The sequence below is a fragment of the Macrotis lagotis genome, chromosome 7 (assembly GCF_037893015.1).
Source record: "Macrotis lagotis isolate mMagLag1 chromosome 7, bilby.v1.9.chrom.fasta, whole genome shotgun sequence".
Taxonomy (NCBI): Eukaryota; Metazoa; Chordata; class Mammalia; order Peramelemorphia; family Peramelidae; genus Macrotis; species Macrotis lagotis.
In genome coordinates this window covers 174,577,378-174,593,820 of record NC_133664.1, presented here as the reverse complement: position 1 = coordinate 174,593,820, position 16,443 = coordinate 174,577,378, and the positions used below count along the sequence as shown (strand labels likewise).

Genomic DNA, 16,443 nt, shown 5'->3' with positions numbered 1-16,443 from the left:
GTTGTATCTGATTTTTTGTGGCCCCCATTAAGATTTTCTTGGCAAAGCTACTAGAATGGTTTGAGATTTCTTTCTCCAGTTAGCTCATTTTATCAATGAGGAAATTGAGGCAAATAGGACTAAGTGATTAAACCAGTGTCAGACTGCTGTTTGTCTATTTTTGCAAGGCAATGGGGTTAATCGACTTGCCCAGGGTCACACAGCTAGGTAATTTTTAAGTGCTGAGGCCAGATTTGAACTCCAGTTCCCCTGACTTCAGGGTTGTGCTCTATCCATTGCACCACCTAGCCATTAGTACAATCTGTTTCTAACCACATCAAATGAAAGTGCTCCAGAATTATGATAGCTATCATTTATGTAAATAAAGGTTTGGCAAGGGTATATAGTTTTATCCCCACAACAACTCTCTAAAATAGTTGTATCATTCCTTTTATACATATGAGGAAACTGAAGCTGACAAAGTTTAGGTGTCTTACTCCATCAAGGTCACAAAAGTGTCAGAGGAAGGATGTTTTTTTAATTTATGGTATTTGATTTATCCCTGGATTCATGTAAAAACATTTTTAACAATAGTTATTAAAATTTTTGAGTTCCAAATTCTCTCACTTCCTCCTGAGAAAACAAGCAATCTGATATAGGTTATTAAAGTATAGTCATGCAAAACATTTCCATAATAGTCATGTTATGAAAGGAAATATGGATTCTCCCCCCCCCAAAAAAAAAGAAATCTCAAGAAAAAATTAAGCCAAAAATATGTTTTACTCTGTAGTCAGACAACATATCTCTTTCTCTGGGATAGATACCATTCTTTATCATAAGTGCTTCTGAGTTGTCTTGGGTCACAGTGTTTCTAAGAAAAGTCAAGTCATTCATAGATGATTATCCTACAATATTATTCTGTATACAGCACATTTCATTTTGCATCAGATATCTTTCCATGTTTCCCTGAGAGTATCCTGTTGCTCATTTCTTATAGCAGAATAGTATTCCATCATAATCACATCATTTGTTCAGCCATTCCCCAACTAATGGGCATCCTCTCAATTTCCATTTCCTTGCCACCAGAAAAGAGCTTCTATAAATATCCTGGGAAAAACATAGGTCTTTTTTTCTTTTTGTCTTTCATCTCTTTTGAAATGTAGACCTACTAGTGTCATTACTAGGTCAAAGGATAGGCATGTTCTTATAACCCTTTGGGTATAGTTCCAAATTGCTCTACAGAATAGTTGAATTAGTTCACAGCTCCAGCAACAATACATTAATGTCTCATTTCTCTACCTCCCTTCCAACATTTGTCATTTTCCTTTTTCTGTCCTTTTAGCCAATCTAATTGGTATAAGGTAGTACCTCAGAATTGTTTTAATTTGCATTTCTTCAATCTATAGTGAATTAAAACATTTTTAAAATATGGTTCTAGATAACCTCATCTGAAAACTGTTTATATCTTTTGATCATTTATCAACTGGAGAATAGGTCTCAGTTTTCCCAACCTATGACTTGATTTTAACTCTTTGTTATAGTATGACTCTGCTTCCAGTTAGAGGGCATAATATCCCAAGTTTCTGGGAGGTTTGCGCAGCTGTTTTCAGAGATACTTCTAGGGACCTGCAAGTTTTCAGTTTTGTGCTCTGGTGGTCTGTGAGTGACGAAAAACACTTTTCTCTGCCCTGGAACCATGAGGAGAGTCCTTGATCCCCTGTGGCAGTAAGTTCTTGTAGGCTTCTGCTCCACTTCTCCCTGGGTCTTTGATCCAGGACTGTGACCAGATCAGAGTAAAGACAAAGAAACAGAGTCCTGGCTTAGTGTTAGTAAAGAGACCCCTGTAAAAAGAGACCCCTGTAATCTCCTTTGGACGCCCTGACTATCTATGGGCTGAGAGCTCGGTGGCTCCCAAGGCCTGCTCCTGGTTTGCTGGAACTGTGGCAGCCTGGTATGGCAGACCTTTCCTGAGGATCTTTAAAGTTGTCTTGGGTTGGAAAATTATTTTACTCCATCTTTTTGTGGCTTCTTGAATTTGTTTAGAGAGTGTATTTAAAGATATCTGGAGGGGTTTGGGGAAAGCTTAGGTAAGACTGCCTTTACTCTTCAGTCTAATTTCTGCTTTCACGCTTTCTTTCTCAGTCAGTTAACAAGCATTCATTAAACATTTAATATCTGCCAGGCACTGTGCTAAATTCTAGAAGTATAAATACATGTGGAAAGACAGTATCCTTAACATCAAGGAACTTGCATTCCTAGAGCAGAAGATAATAGATAAAGAGAAACTGAAATGGTTGGGAGTAGGAGAAAAGGTGGACAAAGATAACTGGCTTATCTTGAATAGAGGAAAACTCCAGAGCAGCTTGAAGAGGAATGAGACATGACTGATCTGAGCACCTTCCTTAAAGGAAAGTTCTGAGAAGAACCGATCAATCAGAGAAGGCTGCCTCAAGGGCCACAGTTATTTCCAAAGTATAATTACAGTGGTGGAATGAGGATTAAGGAGAAAGAATAGGAGACTGGTAAAAAAGAAGTCTAAAGTATAGTACAAAGAGAAACATTATTAGTCATTTCTTAATTGCCAAATCTGTTGATCTTTCTCAGTCCTTTTTTGAACTCTCTACAGGATTTTGTGCCACTGCTTTTCTTTGGTTGAGTTAGCCTGAGTTTCTCTACTGAACTCCAGTCCTTCATTACCAACTGCCTAGTAGAAGTTTCAAACTGGATGTTCTATAGTCATCTTGAGCCTAACATGTCTAAAACAGGGGCGGCTAGGTGGCTCAGTGGATAAAGCACTGGCCCTGGAGTCAAGAGTACCTGGGTTCAAATCCGGTCTCAGACACTTAATAATTACCTAGCTGTGTGGCCTTGGGAGAGCCACTTAACCCCATTTGCCTTGCAAAAAAAAAAAAAACATGTCTAAAACAGAACATCTCCCAAATATGGTTAATTAGGGAAGTTAAAACTTCCCTAATTCTGTTGAAGACATCTACAGATGGTCGAATCTGATCACACAGTACTGACTTATTCTACTTGGCCCTAGAAAGCAAAACTAGTATCAATGAGAAGTTGCAGAAGCAAATTTAGATTTGATGAAAGGAAAACTTCCCTTTTTTTTCACATAGGGTCACAATCCTGGAGTTATCCTTACTTCAACTCTCTTTTATCCCACATGTACAATCAGTTATCAAGTCTTATTGATTCTATCTCTACAACATCTCCAACATGTTCTTTTAGTCTATCCTTCTCTCTCTGTCCCCACAACCACCACTCTAGTGTAGACCCTCATAGCTCTTTTTAGTTTTTGGTGTTTTTTTTTGCAAGGCAAATGGGGTTAAGTGGCTCGCCCAAGGCCACACAGCTAGGTAATTATTAAGTGTCTGAGACCGGATTTGAACCCAGGTACTCCTGACTCCAGGGCCAGTGCTTTATCCACTGCGCCACCTAGCTGCCCTGACCCTCATAGCTCTTACCTGGTCAGTTGCAACAACCTCCTAATTGGCCTTCATGCATCAGGTCTCTGCTCACTTCAATAGAATATTATATTGAAATATTCTAAAAAAGTAACTTAAATCACACTAGTCCTTAGTACTGTCTACTAAATGGTCTTAATTGATTTTTACCAATTAGCAGTGCTCACCCCCAAAATTACTTTGGATTTATTTTGCATATATTTTGTATGTTCTTATCTATATACATATTATTTTTATCCAATAAAATTTATATACATCTTGAAAATGTGTATCTCTTTTCTTTTTACTTTTTATCTCCCAGGGTCTAGAAAAGTGCTTGCAAATTGAAGACATTTAGCAAATGATTGCTGGATGCATAAATAAATAATTCAATACTAAATATAAGTAGACTAAATTCCCCAACAAAATGAAAACAAGTCATTGACTGAAGGAGAAAAGTCAATATGCTGTTTACAGCAGAAAAAAAAACCTAACCCTTTAATCCAGGAAAATCTACATATGTTCAAAATGAAAAAAATACACAATTTACCAAGCCACTGCTAAAAGTGAGCATAGTTCAATCAAGAAAGCATAAGAGGTAAATAAGAACATTATATTACATTTTCAAAATGAAACTTTTTCAGTCTTAAATTAGTAAAACAAAACTTCACAGTCTTGCAAGAAGAAATAGGCAAAATATATCAATAATAGGAAATGGTAACATCCCCTTATGACATATAAAGATCATGATAAATTCCAAAAAAAAAAAAAGATTAAGAAGAAAGAAATCACAGAATTTTAGTTTCAAAAGGATTTTCATACTGGAATATGCATACAATATACCCAACAAAGTACTCATCTATTCTTTGCTTGAATACCTCCAACTTGGGGAGGGGGGTGGCTGGGGTGGGGGGAACACTATCTTCCAAAGTAGACTATTTCATTTTGTGAAAATTTGAATTGTTAGGAAATTTTTCCTTTTATCAGATCTAAATTTGCTTGCTTTCTGGGTCCAAGTAGAACAAATCAGTACTGTGACCAGAAAAACAGTGAATTTGAAGTCAAAGGTCCCACCTGCATACAATTTCCAAATATTCCAGTGTGATCTTGAGCAAGTATTTAACCACCCTCAGTTTCTTCATCTGAAAAACTAGAGGGTTGTACTAAATGACCCCTTAGGGTCTTCTATCTCTAAATTCATGATTCTAAATGTAATAATTCTTCCTTATGACAACCTTTCAAATACTTCAATGCAGTTATTGTCCAGTCAAGCCTTCTCTTTTCCAAGATAAACATCTAAGCCTTTCAATATCCTATTTTCCCTTTTCTGAATGATAGTAACCACTACCATTGATAAAGTAATTTTAAAAAGTGAAATTTATATAGCATCTTAAAGTTTGCTGAGTGCTTTAGGTACTTTTTTAATCTGTATTTGCTTTTTTTCTTTTCTTTTTAATTACATTTTATTAGAATATCAAAACTGAACCAAATTCAAGAGCATGTTGGGTAAAGAATAGGGTTCAACAGAGCAGTTTATCTCAATACTAGTACAAAAAAGAGTTTGGATTTCATTGGGCAATGAGCAAAGTTGAAGGGTTTTTATTAGTGAATTGACAAGATGATATGACACAGTGTGTATACAAACTCAACTATCCCATCTTAGGATAACTAAAAAATCTTTATTTTCCTTTCCTATTCTTCTCCATAGTACTAGAAGCACATATTCAGCTGGCTCCCTAATATAATCCCAGTCTTCTGTCCCCTTCCGCTCCTCCCCACCTTTAATTTTACTGCCTCTTCCATTCTCATTGAGGCTACCTAGTTTCATTCACCTTAATAGTTTTTTTCTTATCAGAAATTATACTTTCTAGCAGATAGGTGGTTCAGGGGATAATATACTGGGCCTTGAGTCAGGAAAACCTAAATTCAAATCCAAGCTCAGATACTTAATAGTTGTCTGATGACTGGTACATCATTTAACCTATGCTTGCTTCAATTTCCTCAGCTGTAAAATGGAAATAATAATAATACTACCTACCTTCCAGGATTGTTGTGGGAACCAAACCGGAACCAACTAGCTTCTAACCTGTAGATGGCCAGAGCTGAAAAGAACAGGCTAGAGAGAAGAGAGTCAGGAATAAAATAGAAGTTTAATTTCAAAGGGTGGCAAACAGTTTGCAAGTAAAGACATTATATACTGGGCCTCCATCCCTAGTGGGGAGACCTAAGGCAGTGGGAGGGGGGAAGATCTCAATATCTATACTAATGATTACAAAGTCAGCTATAGCCCTGATAGACAGTGAGCAACAAGGAAGCAAATTTGATTCTTTAGCAGGGCTTCATGACCAGAACATGGGTACTTATCCAATATATCTAAGCTCAGAGAATACCTGGTGCTCATCAAAGCAATACAATAATTATGTGGGATTTTGCCAGAGGGTGAGTGCAAAGGATTGTTGTAATGCCGAGGTCCCACCACAATTTCCTTGCTGGACCTTAGCTTTGGAAAACAGGAAACCTCTTAATATCTTGCCATGAGGAAATATTTGTAAAATACTTAGCACAATAACTGGCAAATAGTAGGTACCAATAAATGTTATCATTATCATTATTGTTATTATTATTATTTATTATCATTATTATTAATTGGCCTATCCCCAGTTTTAAAGTCATCTTCTAAACTACTTTATATACCATCATCACTTTTGCCTTTCTTGGGCAACAAGATGGCACAGTGGATAGAGCATCACCCTGGAATCAGGAGACCCGAGTTCAAATGTGGCCCCAGACACCAAACACTTACTAGCAATGTGGCAATGGTCAAGTCACTTAATCCTAATTGTCTCCCATCCAGGGCCATCTCAGTTGTCTTGATCTATATCTAGCCACTTGACCCAGATGGCTCTGGAGGAGAAAGTGAGACTGATGACTTACACAGCACCCCTTCACTCAAATCGAATTCACCAGAATGTCATGACACCTCCCTGAAGTCATGATCTTCAAGAATGAAGGACAAACATTATTTGCCTTTCTAAAACACTATTTGGTAACTGTCCTGCTAAAAAATCTTCAATGCTTTCCCTTTATTAAATAAAGTTCAGATTCCTTCATCTGACATTCAAATTATTTTGTGATTTCCCTCCCTTTCTTAACTATCCCTACTCTCTCACCTTAATTAATGAATCCTCTCTTAATGTTATTCAGCTGGATTTCTTCTGGAGGAGACAGAAAGGATTTTTTGTTGTCCTGTCAACAATTAGCTACTACAATCATTTAAAACATCTACCCAGAGCTGCATATGACTAAATTAAAAATTATCACTTGTATTTGAAATGAGGCAATTCAGCATAGGGTCAGACAGTAGAGATATGAGAATTAGTTAATCTCAGGAAATACTAGTCCATTTTGGTGCTAAGATTCTGTGATTCTAAGACATTCAATAATTAATGGATCCAAAAGATAAAGCAATGAGAACAATACCTGAGGGATCTGAGTTTTTTCCCTTTTCTTTTCCTTTTTTTAGGTTTTTGCAAGGCAACGGGGTTAAGTGGCTTGCCCAAGGTCACACAGCTAGATAATTATTAAGTGTCTGAGGTCAGATTTGAATTCAGGTTCTCCTGACTCCAGGGCTGGTGCTCTATCTACTGCACCACCTAGCCGCCCAGGGAGCTCTGAGTTTTTCAAAGACCCCCACCCAACTCCTTTTGTTCATGAAATTTTGTCTATAAAATGCATGATGGAAGAATATATTTCATCCCTAAACTATTGTTTGGAGGTCTCTGGGATCTGAAGTACTGTTTTGGGCCAGCCTTCTTTTCCTAAAAGAGTGAATTAATAGATTTGATATTTAAAAGGTATACTTTTTTTTGAGCAGTGGAAAATATCAGAAGAAAACTGTCGAATGAATACAATATACACTTTTTGGGATGACCCAAGTGACACTAGACTAAACTGATGGTTACCCCAATGAAAGAATGGGAAGAAATAGATCCTCCTTGTTTGTTTCAACTGGCAAGTTCACTGCTATTTTCTTTATTGAAGAGGTTTAAGATACATTGTCCTAGACAAATCAACTGTATAGTCCATAAATTTCTATACAATTATAATCCTCTTTTCAAAGCCTTCTTTTCAGTCTTGCTTACTTCATTTTCTTCTCTTTCATTACCTAATCTGTGGCATGGCAGAAAGAGTACTAGCTGTTAAACTCAGTTCAAATATTGTCTCTGATGTTTACTAGCTGTGTGAGGTTCTGTGAAGTCTGTCTTCCCTAAGGTCAATTCCTTCATCTGTAAAAAGAGGTTGGATGAGATGACGTTTAGATCTAGGATCTAGATTAAATTTCCAAAAGAGAAAAAAACTCATTTTCTAGTCTTTCATCCCTCTTTCATCCCTCAGACTTCCTGCCTCTGTCTCCCTATTCCAAATAACTAGCATTTATATTTTTAAAGTTTGTAAAGAACTTTACATATATATTACTATCTCATTTGAATTTGATCGTGTGAGCTTTTTGAAAAATCATCACTATCATTATTATTATTTCAATTTACATATAAAAAAAACTTAGTATGAAGGTTTAATGGCTTGCCTAGAGTCACACAACTGGGACTGAGGTCTTCCAGACTCCCCGTCCAATCTCTCTATCCACTAAAATCTAGTCATCTCACCTACCTGTGTTCTTCCACTATTTTTTCCCCTCTCTCTTAGGGCTGACTGGGGAATGGAGGGAAGACGTGTAGTTTTTAGGTTGAGACTGACGAGTGAGGAGAGTTGGGGAGAAAGGGCTACGAAAGAAGTAAAGCGTACACGTTCCATTGGCTCTGGAGTGGAGGACATAGAGAGGTTTTGTTTTGCATTGTTCTAGAAGTAAACCAATCAGTTCCGCCCGCCCCTTCCCTCCCCCGAAGCTTCTACCCAGAGAGAGGTGGCCGGGGGGAGGGGCAGAGGCGAGTCTTCTCCGAGGGACGGTCTCTTGTGAGCCAATTAGGTGTAGGGGCGTTGTCGGGGGGTGGGGGGTGGCAGAGCTTTTTGGCCCGGGGCTCGCACATGGGCTGCACTTTCATCAACCTAAGGGCTCGGGGCCGGGCTGCCAGCGTCGGGGCCATGGCCTACTTCGCCGCCGTCTCGAGGGGCATCCTCGGGGGCATCCCTCGGCACCTCCTCCGCCGCGGCTACCAGACCGAGCGAGGCGTCTACGGCTACCGGCCCAAGCAGCGGGAAAACGGGGAGCCCCGGGGGGCCCCGGCGCGCCCCGCAGGTTTGTGGGGGGTCTGAGGCCTTGGAGGGGGGGAAGAAGCGAGAGGGGCCGGCCGCGGCTGTGGCATCCGCCAGCCCGCGCCCGCCTCGGGCCTCCCGCCTGCTGCCCTGCACGGCTCGGCTTCGGAGGGGTGGTCCCGGGGCGAGGCGAGGCCCAAGAGGGGCTGCCATGGCCCCCTCACCCCGGCTCGGCATCCTCCTCCCGGGCCAGGGCTTGTGTAGCGCCTCGGGCCGCGCGGTGTTCGGAATGCAGCCTGGCCCCCTTTGTCCCGCAGGCCTGGGAGCGGCTGGGGAGCCCTGGACTGGGAAAATAACCGAGCCCTGGAGAGGGCCGAGACTTAAGCCGAAAGCCAGGATAAGGTGTAGCTCTGTGCAGTTAGGAGGCCAGAGGAAACCATCTCCATTTCCTAAGGTCTGAGGAATTGGGGCATTAAGGGTTTGTACGCTAAGAATTGTGGGGAGGCGGCTGACTTAGAGTTTGGAGTCGTTTGGGCACCTAGGTGATTCGGTGGACCGAGCTCAGGGGTTGGCGTCTAGAAAGACTCGTCTTTCTGAGTTCACATACGGCCCCAGACACTGTATGATCCCGGGCAAATCACTTAAGGTACTTTTTGCCTCAGTTTCCTCATTTGTAAAATGAGCTGGAGAAGAAAATGACAAATCACGGCAATGTCTTTGCCAAGAAAACTCTACATGGAGGCAGCTAGGTAGATGGTGCAGTGAATAGAGCCCCAGTTCTGGCTGGAGTCAGGAGGACCTCAGACACCTAATACTTAGTTGTGTGACTTTAGGCAAGTCACTTAACCCTAGCTAGGTGGTGTAGTGTATAGAGCACCAGCCCTTAAGCAAGTCACTTAACCCCATTGCCTTGGGGAAAAAAAAAAAGAAAACCCCAAATGGGGTCACAAAGAGCTGGGCATGACTGAAAAAACGACTCAACAACTTGGGGTTAAAGGACTTCATATATTCAAATTTTGACTCTATCACTTCTGGGTCTCAGCTTCCTTATATGTAAAATGAGAGATTTGGGATAGATGACCTCAAGCATAACTTTTTGCTACAAATCTATGATTCTAGTTAACAGTATTTGTTGTCCTAATAGATAGAGCTTTGGACTTGGGAGTCTGGAAGAATTAGGTTCAAACCCTGCTTCAGCTATGTACTGGCACTGTGACCTTGTGCTAGTCACTTAACCTCTATTTACCTCAGTTGCTTCATTTGTAAAATGGGTTTAATAATAGTGCCTTTCCAAAGGGTTTTTCTGAGGTTCACATGAAATCATATGAGTAAATAACTTTACAAACCTTTAGGCATTAAATGAGCTCAGTTATTACTAGGTACAAACCTAACTTCATAATTATAATTCTTGTAAATTTTTTTCTTGCAGTATTTCAAACCCATATTCTAGGGAGTTTCAGTGAATTTAGGTCCCCAAAGAAACTTCTGCTCTGTAAACTCTTTCCCCTTTTTTTTTGTTTTCCACTTCCAATAGCATGAATTTTGTCTCTGTGTGTGTGTGTGTGTGTGTGTGTGTGTGTGTGTGTGTGTGTGTTTGTACATGATATTACTAGGATCATAGATCTGGAGCAGAAAAGGATGCTAGAGAATTCCAGGATGTATATTTAAAAACTACTTCCACTTGCCTATAATCTTAGAGAGTAGCTTGGAGCACCAAGAAGTTCAGGAGAAGGAAAAATTTAAATCCAGGTCTTTCCAACTCTAGAAATGCCTTTCCATTTTTTTCTATGCTAAGCCAGACTGCTTCTCTTTACATTTATTTTTGTTTTTATTTAGTAGACAGTGTGGAATCTTTTGTGCAGAGGAATAAACTGATTGGATCTTTAAGTTAGGAAAATCAATTTGACAAAATTGGGTTGGACAAAGAGTAATAGGGCAGTATTGGGATCAAAGGTTGAAAAACCAGTAAGGAACAGAGTATTTTCACGACAAGTGATAGATGTGGGATTATAGGTTGTATGCAATTTCCAACTTTGCCATAATAGCTTAATTAATCAATATTCATTTTAAAGTTCATTGTATTTGCCAGGTTTAGGAGGATACAATGCCTACACAGTTAATTTAATTTAAGATATGCACATGTGAAGTCAACCAGTATTTATTAAATTTCTGTTATATGCCAGGCACTGGTTGTACTAAGTGCTGGAAAAACAAAGAAAGGAAAAGACAATCTCTGCTATCAAGAAGTTCACAGTCTATGTTCCTTAGAATAATTAGCAGTATCTATCTGAAACCATCAACAAGCATTATATTCAATGGGGAGAGGCTAGAGGCATTCCTAGTAAGATCAGGGGTGAAACAAAGAAGCCTATTATCACCACTACTATTCAATATCTTATTAGAAATGTTAGTTTCAGCAATTAGAGAAGAAAAAGAAATTGAAGGAATTAGAACAGGGAAGGAGATGATAAAAACTCTCAGTCTTTGCAGATGACATGATGGTCTACCTAGAAAATCCCAAGAAATCATCCAAAAAACTACTGGAAACAATTAGCAATTTTAGCAAAGTTGCATGATATAAAATAAACCCTCATAAATCCTCAACTTTTCTATATATGTCTAGCAAGATACAGCAGGAAGAGTTAGAGAAATCCCATTCAAAGTAACCTCAGACAATATAAAATACCTGGGAGTCTATTTGCCAAGACAGACTCAGAAACTTTTTTGAAAACAATTATAAAACACTTCTCACACAAATTAAATCAGATTTAAATATCTGGGCAAATATCAACTGCTCATGGATAGGTAGAGCTAGTATAATAAAAATGACAATTCTACCAAAACTAAACTACCTGTTTAGTGCCCTACCAATCAAAATTCCAAAAAATTACTGAGTTAGAAAAAGTTATAAATAAATTCATATGGAGAAATAAAAAGTCAAGAATTTCCAGGAATTTAATGAAAAAAAGTACAAAAGAAGGGGGCTTAGCCCTACCTGATCTAAAATTATATTATAAAGCATCAGTCATCAAAACTGTTTGGTATTGGCTAAGAAATAGAGTGGTGGATCAGTGGAATAGACTAGGTGCAATAGCAGGAAACCATTATAGTAATCTGCTGTTTGATAAACCTAAAGAGTCCAGCTGTTGGGATAAAAACTCTCTTTGATAAAAGCTGCTGGGAAAATCGGAAGTTAGTATAAAAGAAACTAAGATTAGACCAACACCTCACACCCTTTACCAAGATAAGATCTAAATGGATACAAGCTTTAGACATAGAAATCAATACTATAAACAAATTAGAAGATCAAGGACTAGTTTACCTGTCAGACCTATGGAAAGGAGAGTAGTTTATAACTAAGGAAGAGATGCAGAACATCACCAAAAACAAACTAGATGATTTCGATTACATTAAATTAAAAAGCTTTTGCAGATAATACCACTGTAACCAAGATCAAAAGAAATATAGTAAATTGGGAAATAATCTTTACAACTAATGATTCTGACAAAGGACTCATTTCTAAAATATACAAAGAACTGAGTCATATTTTTTTTAAAAAAGCCATTTCCCAATTGACAAATGATCAAAGGATATGCAAAGGCAATTTACAGATGAGATCAAAGCAATCCATAGCCATATGAAAAATTAATTATTAGAGAAAATGCAAATTAAAACATCTCTGAGGTACCACCTCACACCTCTCAGACTGGCCAATATGATCAGAAAGGATAACGATCATTGTTGGAAGGGATGTGGGAAATCTGGGACACTATTATACTGTTGGTGGAGCTGTGAACTCATCCAACCTTTCTGGAGAGAAATTTGGAACTATGCCCAAAGGGCAACAAAAATGAGCATAGCCTTTGATCCAGCAATACCACTACTGGGTCTATACCCTGAAGAGATCATGAAAAAGGGTAAAAACATCACTTGTACAAAAATATTCATAGCATCCCTGTTTGTGGTGGCAAAGAATTGGAAATCAAGTAAATGTCCTTCAATTGGGGAATGGCTTAGCAAACTGTGGTATATGCATGTCCTGGAACACTATTGTTCTATTAGAAACCTGGAGGGATGGGAATTCAGGGACACCTGGAGGGATTTGCATGAACTGATGCTAAGTGAGATGAGCAGAACCAGAAAAACACTGTATACTCTAACAGCAACATGGGGATGCTGATCAACCTTGATGGACTCTCTCATTCCATCAGTGCAACAATCAGGGACAGTTTGGGGCTGTCTGCAATGGAGAATACCATCTGTATCCAGATAAAGATCCCTGGAGTTTGAACAGAGTTCAAGGACTATTCCCTTTAATTTAGGAAAAACCCCCTTATATCTTATTATCTGATCTCGTTATCTCTTATATTTTTTGTTTCTTCCTTAAGGATATGATTTCTCTCTCATCACACTCAGTTTGGATCAATGTACAACATGGAAACAAAGTAAAGACTGACAGATTGCTTTCCATGGGGGGTGGGAGGGAGAGAGAAGTAAGATTGGGGGAAAAATTGTAAAACTCAAATAAAATCTTTAATAAAAAAGTTTACAGTCTAATGCGCAAAACAACTATGTACAAAATATAAACAAGATAAATTGAAGATAATCCTCAGAGGGAAAAGTACTAAAATTAAGGAGGAGTAGGAAGAACTTCTTGTACAAGATATATTTTTAGTTGAGACTTGAGGGATGCCAGAGAAGATAGGAGGGGGAGAAGAGGAAGTAGAATATTTCAGGCATGAAGAATAGTTTAGGAAAATGCATAAAATCAGGAGATAATGGGTCCTTTGCAAGGGATAGCAAGGAGGCCATTAACACAGGGTTATAGAATATATGAGAATAAAGTGTAAGAAGACTAAAAAGGTAGGAAGGAGTCAGATGGATTTTGTATTTGATACTAGAGATAATCCAGAGGGAGCCTCTGGAGTTGACTGACTAGGGGTTGCCAAAGTCAGAACTATACTTTAGGAAGATCAATTTTACAGCCAAGTGGGGGAACAGACAGGAATGGAGACATGAGACCAACCAGAAGCTGTTGTTCAGCTCTAGGATGATAAAAGCCTGCAATCAGAATGGTGGTAGTGTCAGAGGAGAGGAGAGAGTGTATACTTTACAAAGATAGAAATGACAAGACTCAGTCACTAAAAAGAAAAGCAAAATAAAGACTTATTAATTTGTGGTGGCTACTGATAGCTGAGAAAAATTAGTAAAGGCCCTTTGAAGAAGATAATGTTTGAACTAAGCCTTGAAGGGGTTCTAAGAGGTGGAACTTAAGAGGGAGATTGTTCCAAGCTTGAGGCAAAGTTTGTACAAAGGTATGGATGATGATGATGGTGTTTTCAAAGATCATGACAACAGGGAAGTAATGTTATTGGAATTGGATTTCAGTGAGGGGGTACTGTGCTAAGTCACCAGCCTCACTTTCTCCTCTGGAGTCATCTGGGTTTAATGACCAGATATGAATTTGGACAACTGGAGAAGGGCCTGGATACAAGGCAATCAGGGTTAAGTGACTTGCCCAAAGTCACACAGCTAGTAAGTGTCTGAGGCAAGATTTATCTCAGATCTTCCTGACTCCAGGTATGGTACTGTATCCACTGTATTACCTAGCTACTCTACAAAGGTATACAGGTGAGAGATGGAGTATTAAATGGACCGATTTGAAACTTAAATTGTGAAGAACTTTAAATGCCAGAGGAGACAATGGGGAGTTTTTGAGCAATGGAATGATATGATCAGATTTGCATTTTATGAATATCAGTTTGGGAGCTGTCTGGATGGATTGAGGAAGGAAAGAGTGGTGAGAAGTGTAGACTGGACTAATATGAATGTAGCATAATCAGGAAGAAGAGGACCAAAAGCTCTTAGGTAGGCAGAATGGACAAAGCTTGACAAGTGATTGAATATAGGAGCAGGGAATTAGTAATAGAAAAGATTCCTAGTTTCAAACCAGATTGAAGAGAGGTGGTACCCTGGACAGGATAGAGTGCCCAGTATATAAAAGTCACTTAAATGTAAATTGATTTGACTGTTATTAAGTAGGTGTTAGTAGGAATATAAAGAACTATAAGATGGTATCTCTGTCTTCAAGTAGATTACAAAGTAGTCCAGAAAATCTTTCATAGTCAATGAAGTAGTAAGTTAGCTGAGGCAGTTCCTTTGTCCCTGTCCTCTTACTTCAAATCTGAACCCTTTCATGAGCTCTGTACATGTGTCCATTTTAAAATCATTTATTTTATAAGGTAAAGACTAAAAGAAGGGGAGCAGCTTCCCTTCTCCTTCCCCACCACTTTCTCCCATCGAGTTTGAAATAGCATATACTTGCATATGTTAAAATGTATCATTTGAAATTAGAACTGCAACCTTATATGGTAGTGTATAACAGTCTTGAAAGATTATGAGGAAAGGAATCAGCATTATGAATTATAGACCTTGGCTGATACTATTTGTTTTTAAGTAACATTCTTTACTTTCTTTTCTTATTTTTTAATAAAGTATTTTTCATACTTTGCTAAGAAAAGCTCTCTAAAAGTACTGCTCTCAAAAAAACCCTCTTATATTTATAGTTTTCTTCAAAATGATATACCTACCTGGAACTGCAGTTTTTTGTTTTAATTCTTATTCCTTTTTGGATAGTTACTATTCTGTGACTTAAATCTTTGAAAACAAAAAAATTTTTAAATGGCAGAGGAAATCTACTGAAGATGAATTTTTCAGACTAATACTTAAATAGCACTGAGCTAGTGGAGAAATAATAGCTTGCGCAGGAAAATCATAGGCCATGTCAAATTGGAAGAACTATTGAATCCAAACCTTTGTTTTATAGATGAGGAAGCTGAAGTTTAGTAACTTGAACAGGATTACATAGCTAGTATGTACTTGAGACAAGATTTAAACTCAAGGGGTGGCTAGGTGGTGCAGTGGATAGAGCACCAGCCCTGGAGTCAGGAGTTCCTGAGTTCAAATCCAGCCTCAGACACTTAATAATTACCTAGCTTTGTGGCCTTGGGCAAGCCACTTAACCCCATTGCCTTGCAAAAAATCTAAAAAAAAAATTTAAACTCAAGTCTTCTTGATTCCAAGATCAGCACTCTGAAAAATATTACCTGCTCCCTATTTCCAATTCTGTACTTATCCCCAAAACCATAATAATGATAATAATAAAAGCTAATATTTATATAGTAACCACTGTGATCCATAGGAAAGACTTGGTGGCTATAGCAATTCCTTTACCCCTTCCCTTTCCCTATCCCTTCTTTCCTAGCACATTTAACCAGTTGCTTAGCCTGTGATAGTATTTCTGATTCACTAGATCCGTCTCTAGTCTTCCGTGTAGGTTTCCTCCAATCCTGATATCCCCAACCTGGTGTATCCATGTTATTCTTTATTCTTCATTCATTCAGCAAACACTTATTTTTATTTTGATGATAACTGCTTCATAGTAAGTTTTTCCCTTTTCTTTTTTATTAATATTTTATTTATTTTCCAATTGTATACAATAGTAATTTCTACCTATCATTTTTTGTAAGGTTTTGAATTTTACAATTTTTCCCCCACCCTCCCTCCCTGCCCCCCACAGAAGGCAGTCTGATAATCTTTACATTGTTTTCATGCCATACATTGATCAAAATTGAATGTGTTGAGAAAGAAATCATATCCTTGAGGAGAAAATAAAATATTAGGGATAGAAAAATTATGTAGTACGTAAGACACTTTTTAAAAAAAAAAGTGAAGGTAATAGATGTTTGTCTTTGTTTAAACTCCACTGTTCTTTCTCTGGATACAGATGGTATTCTAAATT

At 38.3% G+C, this 16,443-nt stretch overlaps 2 protein-coding genes across 2 annotated transcripts in view; one reads left to right on the top strand and one right to left on the bottom strand.

The window, feature by feature from the left end:
• Window positions 1-8,272, bottom strand: part of UPF2 (UPF2 regulator of nonsense mediated mRNA decay) — a 130,808-nt gene extending 122,536 nt beyond the window's left edge. Inside the window, exons 1-2 of the mRNA XM_074194123.1 lie at window positions 8,100-8,272; window positions 5,470-5,547 (exon numbers count right to left, since the gene is read on the bottom strand). The gene's annotated coding sequence lies outside the window, so the exon portion shown is untranslated. The remainder of the gene's footprint in view (window positions 1-5,469; window positions 5,548-8,099) is intronic.
• A 184-nt stretch (window positions 8,273-8,456) lies between these two features.
• The window catches only part of DHTKD1 (dehydrogenase E1 and transketolase domain containing 1), an 85,293-nt gene continuing 77,306 nt past the window's right edge, over window positions 8,457-16,443 (top strand). The window contains exon 1 of the mRNA XM_074194121.1: window positions 8,457-8,685. Coding sequence (XP_074050222.1) covers window positions 8,475-8,685 — 211 coding nt within the window. The 5' untranslated portion in view covers window positions 8,457-8,474. The remainder of the gene's footprint in view (window positions 8,686-16,443) is intronic.